General features: G+C 39.2%; 1 protein-coding gene across 3 annotated transcripts in view; it reads right to left on the minus strand.

Annotated features, from left to right (window-relative positions):
- The window catches only part of lpin1a (lipin 1a), a 65,601-nt gene that overhangs the window by 14,064 nt on the left and 34,553 nt on the right, over positions 1-16,984 (minus strand). For all 3 annotated transcript variants that reach the window (XM_052024789.1, XM_052024790.1, XM_052024791.1), the window contains exons 10-18: positions 13,323-13,416; positions 12,687-12,756; positions 8,997-9,089; positions 6,559-6,626; positions 5,277-5,418; positions 4,490-4,638; positions 4,309-4,395; positions 680-832; positions 115-229 (exon numbers count right to left, since the gene is read on the minus strand). In XM_052024789.1, coding sequence (XP_051880749.1) covers positions 115-229; positions 680-832; positions 4,309-4,395; positions 4,490-4,638; positions 5,277-5,418; positions 6,559-6,626; positions 8,997-9,089; positions 12,687-12,756; positions 13,323-13,416 — 971 coding nt within the window. The remainder of the gene's footprint in view (positions 1-114; positions 230-679; positions 833-4,308; positions 4,396-4,489; positions 4,639-5,276; positions 5,419-6,558; positions 6,627-8,996; positions 9,090-12,686; positions 12,757-13,322; positions 13,417-16,984) is intronic.

Below are 16,984 nucleotides of genomic sequence, written 5' to 3' on the forward strand. Positions count from 1 at the left end.
CTTGCTTTTAAAGCACTGCACCTTTAATGTACATGGCAGTCCTGATTGATTACAATTCTGCACTCTGACATGCTTCATATGGTCATGGTTCTCAGTGGGTAGAGTTTGACTTACATTAGATCGGTTTCCAAAAGCAGCATAGAAGGGTTCTTTATTTGGATGAAAGAGATTTCTGATGTCTGTTAGGCAGTGGATCTTGAACTTTTCAGGCTTCTTTTCAATTACTTCTCTAAAATAAAAAAAAAACAAATACATATTGTTACTAACTCCAGATGACTTGCAAAGGAAGAGATCTTGACTGATGAAGGTTGGTTTTATATAGAAAGACCCTTCATCTTTATCAAGATGCCACATGCATACCTTTTATTTTACTATTTAGATTCTATAAACTAGGTGTAATTAATGCAAGTATCATTTTCAGTTCATTACTGCAATTCTGTTCAAAAGGGCTTAGACTTCCAATGCTCAAATCTGAAAGAATTTCTTAGATGTTAAGCACAATGACAGTGATATTAATATACAGTGGCTATCTTTTGAACCCAATGGAGAAAGAAGTTGTACATTGTTGTTACAAAAGGGCTTAATTTTACATAATTGCAGGGGATGCCAGCAAGATCTATTTTCATTAAAAATAAAATTGGAAAAAAAACAAAAATAAAAGCAATAGTAGTTAGGTTACCTGTGCAATGCTGAGAACACACTACTAGGACATAGCAATAAAGGGCCTTTTGGCAACACAGTTCCCTTCTCATTAACCCAGTGTAAATATCCTCGAGTCATATCAGCCATCCCAATAGCACGTGCTGAGCAATACAGGAACTTGTACCCATTTCTGCAGAGAAATCAAAGCAATATATTCAGCCACTGTATTTTCTTCATTTTCCAGGCTTTGAACATCCTGCAACTGAATAGACAATGACAATCCTGGCCTTCTGCACATGATAAATTTTCATTTTTAATTTTGCAGTTGACAGCTCCCACTGTTTCTCTCTAAGTACCACAAGCTCAGGAGTCTCAGAAGTATGTAATCTAGGGCCTTGTCACCAACCCAAGAGTACAAGGTTGGTTGTCTGCCTCTGGACAGGGGTTGGGGGTGGGAAATGACAAAGTGGGCTGGGTAAGCAAAATCCAACTCAATTTTTCTCTCTCAAAGCCCTCTATTGCAAGGCTTTATTAATTTTACCGAGATACATGCTCATATAAATGAACACTTCCAGGTCAGTGTGTAATATTTTTCTAATGTCCAGTTGCATTATTTTAACTAAACCTCCATGGCTATAATTCCTATGATAGGGAAATTTTGATTTATCTGCTTGAACAGTTCATTTATAAAGACAAAAAGACAGATATAGGATGACATCTGAAGCCCAGGGTCACCACAAACAGAGTTAAATAATACTCATTATTCATGACTTCCAAATATTTCTTCCCTGATGACCTTCACAAAACATTCTAATTTCCTGTTCTGATGTTTTGACTAGAGAATGCCTACCTTGAGAGAACTTAATTGTATTTTGTCCTGTGACTACATTAAATGTTTTATTTCCCACTGTTGCCCTCATTCACCATGAGGAATTCAAACACAGAAACATTATTATTTCAACAGGAAACACGATTAAGTTACTTTAATGACATTTACAATTTTGTGCATTAAAGCTGCAGTATTAAAGATGTTATTTTTTTCCTCTACACTCAATTCAGGATACAGTCTCATGGACATTGGATTCCATGCATCTCGCTCACATTACAAGGTTGGCATAGGGAGGTGGAGAGAGCTACTTCACTAAGTTATCCAACTGTGGATGACATTCCAGCTGCCTCTTAGCGAGTCCCTTGAAATAGAGTGTGACTTGCTTCTACCCTGTTTCCATAGGTTCTAACATGACTGATGAGGGCAATGTGGGAACTGTAGACATCCCCAGGTGGGGCAGGTGGTGCCCAATGGCAGGCAGATAGATAGCTTGGTGCACTCCTTCCACAATACACTCAGAATTTGTTTATATTCCTTATACATGGACTCAGGGATCTCAACACCTTCAGACATGCTTCTTCATAAATGAAGAGTTATAGGCTAGGGATTCCTAAGAGTCAGTGGGCTACCTGCATCTCCCCCCCTCCCTCCCTCTCCAAGGCGGCTTTGAATCTTTTCCCAACTTGGTCATCTTTGTGTGAGAGCACTTGGAAGGTGCTATTTCAGGTGTCTAGTGTTTGGCATGTTGATAATATGGCTTGCCTAATTTAGCGACTGAATTTAACTAGTGCTGGGGATATTGGCGTTGGAGAGGACAATGACACATTTGTGTCATCCTTCCAGTGAATCTGGAAGACTTTGTGGAGGCAGCGTTGGTAGTACTTTTCCACTGCCTTGAGCCTGCTGTAGGCAGTCCAGGTCTCAGAAGCATATAGGAGGGCAGAGTTGCTGCTATCCAGTAGACCACAAGTTTAATGCCAGATCAGAGATCTTGGTTTTCACTTTTCCTCAATCAAAGGCTGTGCTGTTGCATTTTAGGTGATAGTGAATTTCATACTCAACAGCCTTTGCCAAGAGATTGCTCCTGAGATAAGTGAAGTTTATCATTTGTAGACATTTTCCATGGACTTGCCCTGAACCTTCATTGTTGGAGGGCAGAGTTTGCAGTAAGGGCATGTTGGAAGAGGTCCTTGTCTTCTGGATGTTGAAAGCAAGGCCCATCTCTTGTATGCTTCAGTAAACTAAGTCCAGTTGATTCGTATCTGCACAGCATTTGGAGTATCAAAGTAGAGATCACTTGCTCTAAATATATTGGGCTGTGGTAAGATCACATCTGCAAAAGTGCTTGGGAGTCTGGTCTCCCTGTGAGAGCAAAAGTTCAGCACATTGATTCCTGGGCTAGCAGGTTTATTGTACAAGGACAGATTAAGCAAATTGAGCCAATGTTGTCTGAAGGTTGGAAGAATGATGAGTAGTCGCACTGAAACTCACAAATCCCTAATATGCATGAAGGGATAGATGCAGGGATGATGTTTCCCCTAGCTGGGGTGTCCAGAACCAGAGGCCACAGACTCAATACATTGACCATTCAGGAAGAGTTGAAATGATATTTCTTCATGGAGGGGCCAGTAAATTTTTGCAATTTTCTATCTACGAGTCTGTAGATGCTCTGTTGGTGTATTCAAAACAGATCAATAGATGTTTAGATATTAATGGAACCAAGGGATGTGAAGCTGGTACAAGTATTTGATACTCAGGTAATAGATCAGCTGAATAGCCTACTCCTGCTTCTATGTTCTTATGATAGAGATAGTAATAATGACCTTAGTGAGCAGGAATATAAAGTAACTGCAATGGTCATGTCTGGGTTTATAATTTTGCTGCACAATATGATCAGAGCATTTCTTTCTCCTCAGAAATTGCAATTAGATTTTTCAATTTCAGAATGGCATGGAGACAATTCACTGATAGCACAGACAATGGTGATTGGGTATCTTCATAAACTATAGGAGTTTATTACAACATTGGGCATAGCAGTTCCTAAGCAGCCGTCGGGGCCAAATGTGGATTTTCCATCGAGCTTCTAAATTTGTTAGACGAATCAATTTAGTACAAGTGCACTTTACAGTGGAAAAACCCCACCTCCAACACTGAGTAATGGTAATAAAATAAATCTCTAAATTCATGAACTACTTTCACAAATTAGGAACTGAATTAAAGAATAAAAGTCATGCAGTGGTTGCACTTGCACATTAGGAACTCATTGGTATGAGACCCACTCCATGCACATAATCAGAGCACCACAATCAGACTGATTTACATGTTCATTTGCAGGTAAAATATCCCAAGGTCCTTTCAAAGTAACATAGTAGGGAATACTTAATGCTATGACCAACAATTACCCCTCAACCAATCCCACTATAAAGTGCTTGATCTGGCCTTTTGTGGGTCCTTGCTGTGCAAGCTGATTGTTACATTTGTCTTCATAACAGTGACTACACCTTAAAATACTATTATCCTGCATGGTAGGAAGCCTTGCAAAGGTGAAGGGAAACTTTCTTTCTCTAAAATTGTAGGCATTGTTAAGAGGAAGGAACTGGGCTATTAATTTAAGTTCTGATGAAAGGTCACCGAACTTTACTTTCTCTCTACATTGGCTGCCTGATGCTGCATGTTTCAAGCATATTCTGGTTTTATTTCTATTTTGTTTCTGATTTATCTGTGTGGAATTCAGTTACTTTCAGAACTTCATGCTGTGGCCTGTACAGAGTTACAGAACAGATAAAAATTTGACAGGAATATCCAAGAGAAAAATAACAAAATGCTGTAAAACTTACTGGCTAACTTTGTGGTAAAGCTTTGCTATGCCATGATGCGTCCAATCCTTACCAAGTGTGGGTAAGATATGTCCCAAGGCATCAGATCTGTACAAATACAAAATGCAACTTGTTCACTATTTCACAGGAAGTCCATACTTTCAAATATGGGTCTATGAAGACATATCTGATTAAAATGCACCTTGTGATTGTTCCGTCAATATCAGAAATAACAATTTTGTCATTCCAGTTCCAGAGGTAGATAGTTCCTTCACAACGACATGTGCCCTGGTACTGTGTGGTGACACTGAACACAACATCATTTGGGCCATCCTTTAGTTGGAGACTTTTCTGTAATTCAAATAAAACACAGATCCATAAATACAGTTTGTGTCAAACAGTTAGATTCATTTGATCTCATTATATTTAACTCCAGAGGATCAAGCGGTTCAGTTTGAATCCATTAGGCCATAGGTGCACTGTGCCAAAAATAGAAACTCATTTTTAGAAGAACAGAAAATAATCCAAAATGCTGATTGGATGCTGGTTTTTATATCTGAAGGATTGAGAGCACTAGGGCTTAAAAGTTATGCGACAATTACATAGACCACACCAAAATACTGAGACCAGTTCCAGACACTATTCTTTGGAATGGTCATCCTGGCCTTGAATGGAGTGCTGCAGTTTTCCCAGGTTGATACAGGGATTCAAGGATTAAATTACGAGGAGAGAGTGAATAAATTAGGGTTCCTTTCCTGGAATTTAGAGCACAACAGGCAATTTGAGGTAAGTTTATAGATACTAAGGGGGTTGACAGGGCATTGTTCTGAGCTGGCTGGAGCATCCTGGTCTAGGTATTATTGAAAGACAAATATGATATCGGACTCCTAGGAAAATTAGCATATAGCAGCTCAACCCTTTTGATTTATGATTTTTATACAGACCGAGGTTATGTCCCAACATCATCCTATAAGGTATTTTGTACTTACAAGCTGGTCAGAGGTGAGTCGAAGGGACTTCATGTATGAAACACAGGGTAAAGATGGCAGGTTAAGATCTTGCTGGCCCACACTACTGTTTTGGTTGATCATCCTGACATCTTCATCACTTGATGATGATTCATCCTTTAACCTAACAGAAGTTCAAGCACAGAACTGTACTGACTAGCTAAAGCAATTCGATTAGCAAAAGAACTAATTACTACATCACCACACTGAAATAACAAAGGCAGCAGAGCCCCCTTTAAAACTCGGTTACCAACATCTAATATTGAAATGCTTTTTAATGTATTGAACATTACTGGTTACCACTTTTAAAATGGTGCTTCTTTAATACAAAACTGACAGAGTTCCAAATGTCACAGAGATGACATTGTTTCACTAGAAAGTGGAATTGCCCTGCTTTAAAAAATATCCGTTGGACAAACACAAAGTGCACCATTCTGCTCTGGAACGATGTCAATGAAGCATGCATACTCCACCTTTGTATAAATGGTCTTGGTTGTGTGGTAAATGTGTGTCATCAAACTGATTTCTTTTTTCTAAGTTCTGGTTGCAGCTCAGTGGTGCAATACATACACTATGTTTTGGATGGTAGGACAGGAATTTAAGCCTGCTGTTTCCCGTGTGGAAACTTCTAATCTCAGCCATGACACAGGAGTGATGCACAAGGCAGAGGCCAGATGTTTCCTCACAGCAGAGGAAAGGGGTGATGGAGGGGAATGAGAAGCCAGTGAATCTAGACTGTTCTCTCACAGCTTCTGGTGGGCATTATTGAGACCACCAGAGGCTTGAAACTCCTCACTTTTCTCCTCATCCAATTTTAGCATTTAGCACAGAAGGTCAAGAATCAGGAAATGTGACAATAATTATTGGTGCAATATTAAAATATGGAATTTGACAGATCTGCTATGCCAGAGCTGCAGATTTCCTATTTCAAACAACTGACAATTTAATCTTCTATGTAATTTGCTGAGTTTTATAAATTGGTGTGTTTGAATGTTTAATAGATTTCCGTCACAGCATTTTAAAAGATTCACAGTAGTAATTTACATAAAATCAAGTCCTTCAGATATTACATTATTAGTAGTATTTGGATAATTTGTAAGCTGGAAAGAACAGTTAGTCCCAGAGGTTTCAATAAGACATTGATATGTCTGTTCACATCTGCTTAAAGCTATCAACATTGACAGCCCTTCAACAGTGACAATAGGACAAAATTAAGGAAAGCTGTTAAGAGCAAGAGTCAATCAGATTTGCAGCAGTTTAATACCTGCTTCCAGGGAGTGCAGACTGCTCTCTTGCATCCTGCCCACTTTGGATCTCTTCAATTTCTGGTTCCTGTAACAAATAACTTAGACATATGTTTCCTCTTTCAAAAAAAATTGCATGCAAAGATTACATCTCCAGCTTAACATTGAACTCAAGATTATGCCACAATGTTTAATGAAAAGTATTGTACTACTGTATTATTGCACGTTTCCAAAATGTCATTTAATTTTAAAAAATCCAAGATATTCTAATGAAAAACTCAGCTAAAATGAGCTTAAAACAATGAATAACTAATTTTATAATTTTAACTGGTTTTCCCTAATATTAGTGGATAGATTGTCCTGTTCAATGCCAATTGTATACTATGCAGTGAAAAGAAATATCTACATCTATCACTAAGCTAAGCAAGGAATCACAACTAGCTCTGCATTCAAACTGCTGGCATTCATAGCTAGCACAGAGTTAGGTGCAACTGAAAACAGGGAATACTTAGCTGAAATCTATGAATATTAAGATGGATTTATGGGTTTGTGCTAAACACAAATAAATCACTTGAAAAGGCATTAGAAAGATATTCCATACAAAAGTTACTAATATGCTCACTTATCCATTACACTCTAATATTGCCCTGTTTTGCATGTGCTGAAGTCAGAAAATAAAAGAAAATGATTTTATTATGAGTTATAACACATATCAAGAAGTAGCCTCCTGTAGTTTTACGGTCAACACAATCTCACAGGAGCTTACAACAGATGTTTATTGCAAGATTTTGCAGCTGTGTGCTTAATGCCACAAAGGCTGTAAACTTGTGCAAATTATAGTCATGTAATGCTTTTGTTTGTGCACACTCTACATTAAATCATTTTGCTAGCAAATACCCAGCTGTAGTTTGCTTCCAGCAATATCTATCATTTGCTCATGGCACCATTTCCTAACCTATTTCAATGTGATCTGTGACAGAATTTCAAAATAGGATTAATGTTTAAAAAAAGTAGTTGCACCTCTCATTGTCCCAAACTAAACCACCACTGAAGCTTCTTAATAGATCAATAATTAGTATTTATACTGAAGCATAGTTCAATTTCACAGCAATATACAAGAGTGAATTAACAAGTGAGATTAGGAACTAATTAAGTGTTATAATTTATGCTTGATATCCAGCTTGGTATTTTTGTGATCACCGTCTTGTCAGTATTTCTATTATTAAAATACAAGTGAAAACTCAAAATATAGAATCTCCATTTTATCTCGTTGATGTCAGTGTCATTTGGGAGAGATTATTCTGAAGAAATTGGGTGCTGCATTTTTAACATCACATCAGTGACTCACTTTGAAAAGTATTTCTTGGCTGAAATACGCTTTGCAACATCCTGGGGTGGTAAAAGGTGCTCCATAAAAACAAGCCTTTTTCTATTCTTTAAACAATAGCTTTAAAAAAGCAGCTCTCTTGCCCCATCTGGTGGTCAGAGGTCACAAAACACTAATTTTCCTTTACTAATACCAAGTTGAGTATCAAATTTTAAATTTCAATACATCTTAATTTAAACCAATGTGTAATTCACACAGATAATGTCAACCCAATTCTCAGCTCCTAAATGTGTATGTACCTTACATTAATTAAAATTTATTATATGAATTATATTTCTTCAGAATGAATCCCTCCATACTTGTATTGCTGGAATATGCTGCAGCTGCTGGAATCCAGCAGATTATGCAGAGAACTGGAGCAGACAAGGGTAAATTGAACATTATACATGGGAATCATCTGAACATAAATCCCATGAGAATTCCTTGGTTTGGCTTCCTAAAGCCAGACTCTCCTGCAGGGAAGGCTCCAATATTCTACTGGGCAAGTGGTCCAATCCAGTATGGTAGAATAGTCCAACCCTTCATGACCTCCAGCTATTGCAGGCACAAGAGATGACAGAGGAAGCGAGTCGTGCAAAGGACTGTGCATTGTTACCACTTAGAACTGAGAGACCCAGATTTTGAAATCAAGATTCAGTCCTATTTAATGCCACATACTTCTTGGAGGTTGATAATTCACTCACATGACTCCCCACTACAATGCAGGAAGCCTGTTAAATTTACGCTGCCTCCTGTTTTGTAGTGAGAGTAGCCAGGGCTTGCCGCACCATTCACTTTAGTACAGATCTGAAAGGGCCTGATATCAACAAGTGGCTAGTGTTTCTTTAAGGTTGCCTGCATCTCTTAAAAGGGCTGGAGCATTAGGCACACAACAGGGGACGGGAATACTTTGAAAGGACTCCGATGAAGTGTTGAAAGCACACTGCAAAGTTTTTAGTCACTGCACTGACACTTTAGATGAGGAAAGACACTTATTCAGCAGACCTCTGACTTTACGTCTGATAACATTACTCAAATTCTAAGTTATTTACACAGCACATTTAGACTTGGGAATAGCACAGAGGAACATACCACTTTTACACTGGTTTTTCTTCCACGCCATGAAAACCACCATCTGCTACCTTTCTTGGGCATTTTTTCTTTAATTAGTTTTTCCATTGTTGCCTGTTTTAAGTGTACAAAAGTAACTAATGGAATAAAAAGTTTAACATAAATATCAAACAAAACAACAAAATGCTGCTCTCCCCAAGTGAACAAAATAATAATAAACATACTGTGGCCACAAAACCAATCTCTGCAACACAAAATACTGCAAATTTGAGTAATGAACGAAGGTAACTGAGGCATGAGTGCTTGAATGATTTTTAAAACAAATTCAAAAATCATGACCAAAGGGAAAAAAAAGAGGGAAAGAGAAAAGATTAGCTTTGAGGGGTATAAACACAGCAGTATGAAGATTAAAATCTGGTGTCTAATGAAAAGTAGAAATGTTAGTATGCATATAAGATATTTAAAATTATAGCTTTACTTGACCACGGAAAGCTCTAATTACAGAACCTACTAGAGCTCAACTATTGTCTCATGCAAGGTAATATTAAGTGAATTTACCTCAAGAATCTCCTCCAAAAACAAATGTGGAGAGCAGGAGATCTTGGTACATGAATAAACCACCCCGTTTCTCACTGTGATGCAAGGTCTATGTTGAACTTGTTCTGCTTACAAATTCACCAGTATACTTCTTGTATATACACACACACTTATTGTGTTCTAGATTTAAGTAATGGGTTAATGACATGATCTAAATTGTCCCACTGGAAGTCCATGATAGTAGCTCTTCCCCACTTGGACAAGTATACAAGTAGCTACATCGAAATTTTGGACAAGCTGGGAACTTCACTTCAATGACATGAAGCAGTTATCATTAGGGCTAAGAGAACAAACAAATTAGGAATAGTAGGTCACGCAAGCCAGCTCAGTCATTCACTAAGATCATGGCTGATGCAATTATAAACTCACATCCACATTCCAGCCTACCAAGAAACCTTGCATACTCTGGCTCATCAACATCTGCCTTGAAAACATTTAAAGACCCAAAATCCTCAGAGAAAGAATTGGTGTCTTATAGCTGCCTTTTTTTTAAAAAAAAAGCTGAGTCCTAGTTCTAGATTCTCCAGTGAGGAAACCTTCTCCATATCCACCCTGTCAAGACCCCTCAGATGACAAAAGCAGACAACAGGCTTCCTATACCTGGACTGTTAAGGAGCTCTGCTTGGACTGGATATTAAACTTATCACATCTCAGTTAAAGTAAGTGGGACTTGAAAGTACTATCTGAAAAATTAACTTTACGCAGGTTTCTGGCTGCAGCAGAGCTCCAGTGCAGCCATTGGTGCTGCATGTCCATCACTGACACAGCGGGAATTCACAATAGAGGCAAGGGCCTTGTAAATCCAGATATCAAATTCCTTGTCCAATGAAAAGTCAGTAGGAAACAGGTGAACATTTAATCCATGCTTATTTTTAACCCGGATTAAATTTATGACTGGCGGGCTAAAGTTATTACCTCAAAGTTGTCAAGGCAGGTGTTAGAAGTTATTTTGGATTAAGTAACCAAATCAGTACTTTGCATTCAGGCATCAACTGCACAAAACAATAAATAGTTTGTCTGCAACATGCAATAACATTCCCAAGAATAAAACAGAGGACATTGTCTGTTTTCCACACAAACAAGCTATGCACTACACTTCTGAAAGCGCATGGGGCTGGCAAAGAAAATGAGTGGGGCTGCCACTTGTATTAGCGCTAAATTGGTATGCAGTGAAAAGAAAATAAATCAACATGCAACATATTCATGTCACCAGTACAGATGGCACATCAGAACAATTGTTGTTGATACAGATGATAGCTGAATTCATTTTGTTTTTTTACATAACTTTAAACGTATGTGGAATTATTTTGGTTCACCATGTGGCCATTTTGCTGGGTTTATTGAGGAATCACCTATTAAGGAGAGCAGTGGGCTAGGAAGAGAATTTGTAGCCTAACTGTAAACTAGCTCCTGGCATGCCATGTTGGTATAAGACTTCCTGAACTGTAGAACTTAAGTTCAATGGAGAGTCCAGGCCTGTGATCTGGGCTGGACCACGAGGCTTCTGCTAACTTAAAATATCTTCAGCAAACTAATGCTGGAGTACAACAGAGCCCTCTGCAAGGCTGGCTTATACTTTAGTTTCTCCTGTTTTCTTCCCCAATCCACCACCCTCCCCAGAAAATCCAGCAGAGCTCACATAGCATTTTTACATAACTGAACCCTCCAGAGAAAGGAATAAATCATTGGACAGGCAGTCACTACAACCTGAACGTTATCTAATGTTGGCCGAGTTACCACACTTCATGGAAATGGGGCATCCACTGAACGAAGAACAATACAGCAGAGGAACATGCCCTTTGGCCCACCATGTTTGCACTGACAGTGTCGATCTAACTGCCTGCAGATGGCCCATATTCCTGCCTGTTCACATGTCTGCCTAAATGCCTCAAACATTGTTGTTACATTTGCTTCTACCACCTCCTGTGGCAACATGTTCCAGTCACCTACCACCCTTTGTAAAGAGAACTTGACTCTCACATCTGCTTTAGACTTTCTGCCTCTCACCTTAAGCCTATGCCCTCTTGTATTTGACATTTCTAGAGTGTGAAAAAGACTGACTATCTACCCTGTCTCTCTCATGATTTTATAAACTTCTGTCAGGTTGCCCCTCAGCCTCTGACACTCCAGAGAAAGGAATCCAAGTATGTTCAACCTCTCCTTAGAGCTAATACTCTCTAATCTGGGCAACGTCCTGGTGAGCCTCTTCTGCACCGTCTCCAAAACCTTCAAGTCCTTCTTATAGCGTGGCAACCAGAACTGCATATAACATTCCAAATGCAGCCGAATCAAGGTTTTATACAGCTGCAACACAAGTTGCCAACTTTTATACTCGATGAAGACCTATGAGACTGCAGATGCTGGAATCTGGAGCAACACACAAGACATTGGAGGAACTCAATGGGTCAGGCAGCACCTATGGAGGGAAATGGACAGTCTATGTTTCAGGTCAAGACACTTCATCTGGACTGATACCCTGACTGACAAGTGTGCTATATGCTTTCTTTACAATCCTCTCCACTCGTGTTGCCACTTTCAGAGAGCTATGGACTTGCACCCCAAAATCCCACTGTACATCAATGCCCCCAAGAGTCCTGCTGTTTACTGTATGCTTTCTTCTTGTATTTCACCTCTCAAAATGCATCACCACACAGTTGGCCAGATTAATCTCCATCCACCATCACACTGCCCAGATTTCCACTGGTGGAAGAAATTGATGTTCCACTTGCTTCCTACCAGCAACACAGAAAGAACCGGGGGTGGGGGGGGGGGGGGAGGTGGGGGGAGTGTAGGAACAATAAATTGCACAGACCTACAAAGTTCTGATAAAATACGCTAGAATTTGAGCACTAGTTAAGCTTTGAAATGCCCACAAAATGGTCTTCCATTTATCTCCTCGGTGGTCATTAAAAAAGATACATAGTATTTATACAACAATTCCTCCGTTACGAAATTAGGACATAAAAAATGTATTCTACATAATCTCATTATTCCTTGAACATAACCAGCCCTAAAACTGTAATATAATTGTAAATAGTTAATAAACAATTTAATCCACCAGCTCTCAATTTTCTGGTCCCCTTTGCAAGAGTTAGCATTTAAGTGTTAACTCACCTTTGGCAATGGTTTCTGGAACGTCTGCATAGCTAGAAGCACAGGAGCAGCTGTTGACCAGTTATAATACCTAGTTTTTGTCAGCAAATGAAGACAGCATTAATATCACTCAAAGTATAAAAGATTAATTAATCTTGTATCATTTTAACTGTGACATACAAGGCTAATTTTACTGCAATGTAGGCACTATACAAATGAACAGCACTTCATAAATGAAAGGCACTATAAAAATGATTGTGGTTTATCTTAACAATTCTTCTAATTAATTATGTAGCAGTGATAAATTAGTGAGATGCAGTGGTATAAAGTTAACTTGTCTCGCTTACCACCAGCAATTTTACAAACTACAAGACAACAAGAATATAGTTAAAATAGAACAAACACTGTTTAAATAAGCTGCCTATTGGGCACAAACATATCAAATAATTCCTGTAATATTCTTGGTGGCCCTTTGTTTTGGGTGAAATATTTGAGCAAGATGCAGTAGAGGGTCAGAGCAAATATTAAATCATGGAAAGCTGGTTCTAATTCATCATAGATCTCCAAGCTAGTACAGATTCTACTTTCAAATTATAATGCATTCTGAGCAATCTGTTGGTACAAATTCTTTACTTTGTTTCTTTCTGTTCCACTTACTTGCTTCCAATCTTCACCACCAGATTGGGATCATCAATGATTCCCGGATTCTCTGCAAATTCTTGATACGATATAGAACGCCCCATAAATTGTTCTGCAAGAACAAAAACATTTGTATTCTAAGCCTTTAAACATGGCTGTAAAATCACAAGACATGAATGTAATTTAGTCCACTTTTGTTCATCCATCCAAAAAGATTCCCAAGGTTCCTATTGCGACATTGTTTCTTAAAACATCAAGGATCCCCCCACCCCCCCAAGTTATTCCACACTTTCTGATATCTGTACTAAAATTGCCACATTAATTTGAACACATGCTCATTTAACCTACTCTCACAATTCAAAGTAATTTTCAAAACTTGCCATTACCATACTACTTCCAGTCTTGCCAACCTCCCAAACCAGCTCTTAGATGCCCTTTTCCAGTTCTTTGACTCCAGCAATTAGCCTCATAGTATTTTGAGTCTACCTCCTCTCAAGAGTTTGACACCACAACACTCAACATGTGAACTCACCAAGCACTATACAGTCTGAATACTGCTTGCTCTGAATGTATAGAGCCATTCTGGTTTTAATGGCTTTGTTCATTGTTGCCAAGCTTTATTTAAACATATTGAATGTCCACTCTGCTAAAGATTCCCAAGTTTCATTCAATCTCTTGCAAAATCATTTGTGAATTATGTCTGCCACCACCTTTCTTGCACCTAGAACTTTACATTTGTCATTGATAATTTTCTTTGCTCTGCACACTAACCAATCTGGACAATTACTGTAGACTGCTGATGCTGGAATCCAGAGCAAAAACCAACAGCTGGAGGAACTCAAAAACAAACCTGCTAGAGGAACTCAACCCCTCCCCAACTTGTTCCACCTACCCATCAGCTCTCTCTTAATGGTTCCCATTATCACCTTCCTTACTTAGAGTCTAGCAGTTGTAGGCTTTGTGTCCCTGCTCATCACACACCAACTTCCATCTCAATCTTCACCCTCCCCGGCTCCATATGCCTTTTTCCTCCTTGTCGTCACCCACCTGCCTCCATCTCCAACTCTACCCCTTCACCTTTCCAAACCTGGCTCCTTCTTCCCACCATCCCCCATTGATCCACCTAGCCCATCTCACCCCTCCCCCTCTCCTCTTTATACTGGCAATCTACCCTACTCTCAGTCCTGATGCTAAATGGCAACAATTCCTCTCCCCGCCCCCTTCCCCCATAGATGCTGCTTGACCAGAGTTCCTCCAGCAATGTTTTTTTTTGCTGGACATTTAGTGTATTTTTGTCAGTTCAGAGTTGCCTTCTCCAAAGTCTCCAATTTCATCTTCAAAATCCTATCAAGCCACTGATACAAATTGGAGTCAATGGTCCCAAGAAAAATCACTATGGGACCCAATTTAGCATGCTCCCCTCCCAATGCAGAACTCTTCCACATTGACAACTCACAATCAATTGAATGAAACAGGATTTAAAAGACAATAGTAAAGTAACCAAATATTATAAAAATATTACAAAGGGAGATATTGCAGACATAAAAACTGATACTAAAAGACAATATTCAAAATAGTCTTCAGCATAAATGTTTGAATTTTTTTTGAAGAACGATGAATTTTTCCTTTCTGAAGTAGAACATTTTTCTCTTTTAAAGCTTAGTTATCACTGGCATGGTCATATCATTACCCAAGTCTGACAGTAAAGAAAACTCCCTTAACTCTTGTGATCTTAGGAGCCAATTGCCTCTTGCATGAGTGTGCTATTTTCACATCCACAGCAGCTCTCTCTCAGGCTTTGATATTTTTCTACCATTTATTCTGAATTTTAGGCAGAGGGACATTGTGGATTTAAGCCCCATCAGGAACTCGGTTCAGCATACAAAACTCATCGAAATAAAATTCTGCTTTTATCAGAAAATAAAGCCTCGGTTTCAACAAAATGAGAAAATATTATTTGACTTATCACATACATTTTCACTGCAAACCCAATGTAATCTATCATAAACTGCGCCCACTATATTAATTTCATGAGGGACTTGAACAATGACAGGTAAAACCTACAAAATAAATCTCTGAAATTTCCTCCTTATCCCCCAAAGTAATTAGTGAAAACCTTAATCCAACAGCACAAACTACACTCTTCAAGCCTGAACAGCTGCACTCTCCAGATGTTTCTGTAATCTCAGCAGCACAGGATCCACATTGGATCATTAATACCTGTGTATATCCTTATAATCTTAAGCATGTTCTTGGTTCTGGCTCCTTCTCAAAGACATTAAAGTATACATAGTATTAACGAATTTTGATGGGAGCCTCTTCCACACATCTCATGTGACATGATCCTCCAATTAAAGAAAAATCACAAAACAGTACAGCACAGGAACAGGCCGTTCTGCCCATGATGTCTGTGCCGAACTCGATGCCAATTTAAACTCAATCTCTTCTGCCTGCACATGATCCATATCCCTCCATTCCCTGCATATTCATGTATCTATCCAAAAGCCCCTTAAGTGCCAATATTGTATGTGCTTCCACCACTATCCCTGGCAGTCTGTTCCAGGCACCTACCACTCTTAAAAAAAAATTGCTCCACACATCTTAAAAAAAAAATTGCTCCACACATCTCCTTTAAACTTTCCCCCTCTCACTCTTTAGTATTTGACATTTCCATTCATAATTTTAATAAGGTCTCTCCTCAGCCTCCACCATTCCAGAGAAAACAATACATTTGCCCAACCTATCTTTAGAGCTCATACCATCTAATCCAGACAGCATCCTGGTAAACCTCTTTTGTACCCTTCCTAAAGCCTCCACATCCTTCCTGTAATGGGGTGACTAAAATTGCACACAACACTCCAAGTGCGGCCTAACCAAAGTTTTGTACAGCTGCAACACGACTTCCTTACTCTTATACTCAATGCCCCGACCAATGAAGACTAGCATGCCATACACCTTTACCACAATAACTATTGTGTGGCCACTTTATGGAAGCTATGGACTTGGACCCAGACTCCAAGACCCCTCATGCATCAATGTGGTTAAGGGTCGTGCCATTAACTGTATACTTTCCCTTCACATTTGACCTCTGAAAGTGCAACACTTCACACTTGCCTGGATCTGCCATCTCTGCACCCATATCTGTAACTGATCTACATTCTGCTATATCCTTTGACAGCCCTCCACACTGTCCACAACTCCAGGGATCTTTCTGTCATCTGCAAACTTGCTAACCTACCCACCTAGATTTTCATCTTAGTCATTTACATACAACACAAACAACGCTCTTCTGAGGAACACCACTGGTCAAGGACCTCCAGTCAGAATAACATCTCTCCATCACTACCCTCTGTCTTCTATGGGAGAGCCAATTCTGAATCCAAAATAGCAAGTCACCATGGATCCCATGCATCTTAATCTCCTGGATCAGCCTACCACGAGAGACCTTGTCAAATGCCTTACTAAAGTCCATGTAGACAACATCCACCACCCTACCTTCAATCACCTTTGTCACCTTCTCAAAAAAACTCAACCAAGACATGAACTGCCCCACATAAAGCCATGCTGACTGTCCCTAATAAGGCCATGTGTTTCCAAATGTGTGTATATCTTATCCCCAAGAATCCTTTCCAATAGCTTCCCGACCACTGATGCGAGGCTCACCGGCATACAATTTCCTG

The sequence above is a fragment of the Pristis pectinata genome, chromosome 10 (assembly GCF_009764475.1).
Source record: "Pristis pectinata isolate sPriPec2 chromosome 10, sPriPec2.1.pri, whole genome shotgun sequence".
Classification (NCBI taxonomy): Eukaryota; Metazoa; Chordata; class Chondrichthyes; order Rhinopristiformes; family Pristidae; genus Pristis; species Pristis pectinata.